This window comes from Chamaea fasciata, unplaced genomic scaffold, assembly GCF_029207755.1.
Source record: "Chamaea fasciata isolate MVZ Bird 193981 ecotype frontalis unplaced genomic scaffold, bChaFas1.0.hap1 SCAF_13, whole genome shotgun sequence".
Lineage (NCBI taxonomy): Eukaryota > Metazoa > Chordata > Aves > Passeriformes > Sylviidae > Chamaea > Chamaea fasciata.
Genome location: NW_027094098.1, coordinates 6,736,660 through 6,738,060, shown reverse-complemented (window position 1 = coordinate 6,738,060; position 1,401 = coordinate 6,736,660). Strand labels below are relative to the sequence as shown.

Below are 1,401 nucleotides of genomic sequence, written 5' to 3'. Positions count from 1 at the left end.
ACTGTTGTGGCCTGTTGCTAGTAGCCACACTGGGAATTCATCAGCCAGTGTAAAATCAGCCCCTGGCCATGTGCCAGCATGTTGCCTCTGCAGGGGAGCCTTAGGGGAGGTCCAGTGAGCAGTGGGGCAAGGTCTGTCTGCTCCTTGCTGCCCTCCCGCTCTGCCAGGCTTGTCACACATGGGGCAGGACACGGTACTGATTCACAGCTTGCAGAGCTCGTGCCCTCGGTTTAGTTCAGCCTGACTGCACAACCGTGCTCAAGTGCTCCAAATCTGCCCCTGTGAGCACGGACTGATGAAGAGGTAACAAACCTACCATGTTTTACCCAACTCGCCCAGATTTATCAAGCCACAGCCTTAAAGAAAGTACACACTTTTTTATTCAGAGAATCACAGTAAACTACTGAGACTCACAGCTGCTCTTGCCCTGGCATAGTTTCCCAAACATTCCCGTGTAACTTTTGAAAACATCAAGCACACTTCAAGGATTTGGAAGATGCACTATCATAAGCAAAACTTGCACAAGACATTGGAATTTCTGCCAGAGCAGCAGCTTCCTGCAAGAAAAACACCCAGGTGCGCAGCAAAGAGAAAGGGCAGAGAACTTTCTAGGCAACCTTCTGCAGAAGCAACTCAATGTCGTCCTGGATCTTGATGGTTTCGAAACTCCGGCTGTAGCGTTTGAAGGGCACACCGTCGGGGCCAAGGAGGAACTTCTCGAAGTTCCAGGCGATGTCATTGCGGCAGACCGGGGACCAGATGATGTACTGCGGGTTGGTCATCAGCGAGGTGGGGTCATCGTGCGGGAAGGGCAGCGCATCCTTCAGGAAGGTGAAGAGAGGGTGTGCGTTCTTCCCGTTCACCTCGCACTTCTCGAACATTATGAAATTGGGCTTGTACCCCTTGCCAGGACGAACATGCTCGAGCATAGGAAGGATCTCATCGTTGGTACAGTTTTCCTAAGGAAACAAAGGTAAACCCACCCCGAGCACGGCCCGTGAGAGCCCGGCCGGGGCGGGCGGCTCCTGCTCGCTCCCCTGCCCCGCCCCTCGGCCCCGCTCCCCGATCCCGATCCCGCTCCGGATCCCGCTCCCCGATCCCGCTCCCCGGCCCCGCTCCCCGGTCCCGCCACCCGCCCTACCTGGTGACCGAACTGGTTGCAGGGGAAGCCGAGGACCTGGAGCCCGCGAGGGCCGTAGCGCTGCTGCAGCTCGTTGAGCTGCAGGAAGTCGCGCGTGGTCGTGCCTCAGAGCGACGCCACATTGACCACCAGCAGCACCTTGCCCCGCAGCGAGCCCAGCGACAGCGGCTCCGCCGCGCCCAGGGGCCGCGCCGACATTGCCGCCAGCCCCGCCGCACGCACGACCGCTCCCGTTGCCGCCATGCTGCGCACTGCCGAGG

General features: G+C 58.9%; 1 protein-coding gene across 1 annotated transcript; it reads right to left on the bottom strand.

The window, feature by feature from the left end:
* Positions 1–362: 362 nt before the first annotated feature.
* GPX1 (glutathione peroxidase 1) lies at positions 363–1,401 on the bottom strand. The gene is made up of 2 exons (XM_066195582.1): positions 1,142–1,401; positions 363–959 (listed from the first exon to the last, which is right to left on the bottom strand). Exons 1-2 carry the CDS (start codon positions 1,382–1,384, stop codon positions 609–611), a joined length of 594 nt encoding a protein of 197 aa, XP_066051679.1. The 5' UTR covers positions 1,385–1,401; the 3' UTR covers positions 363–608.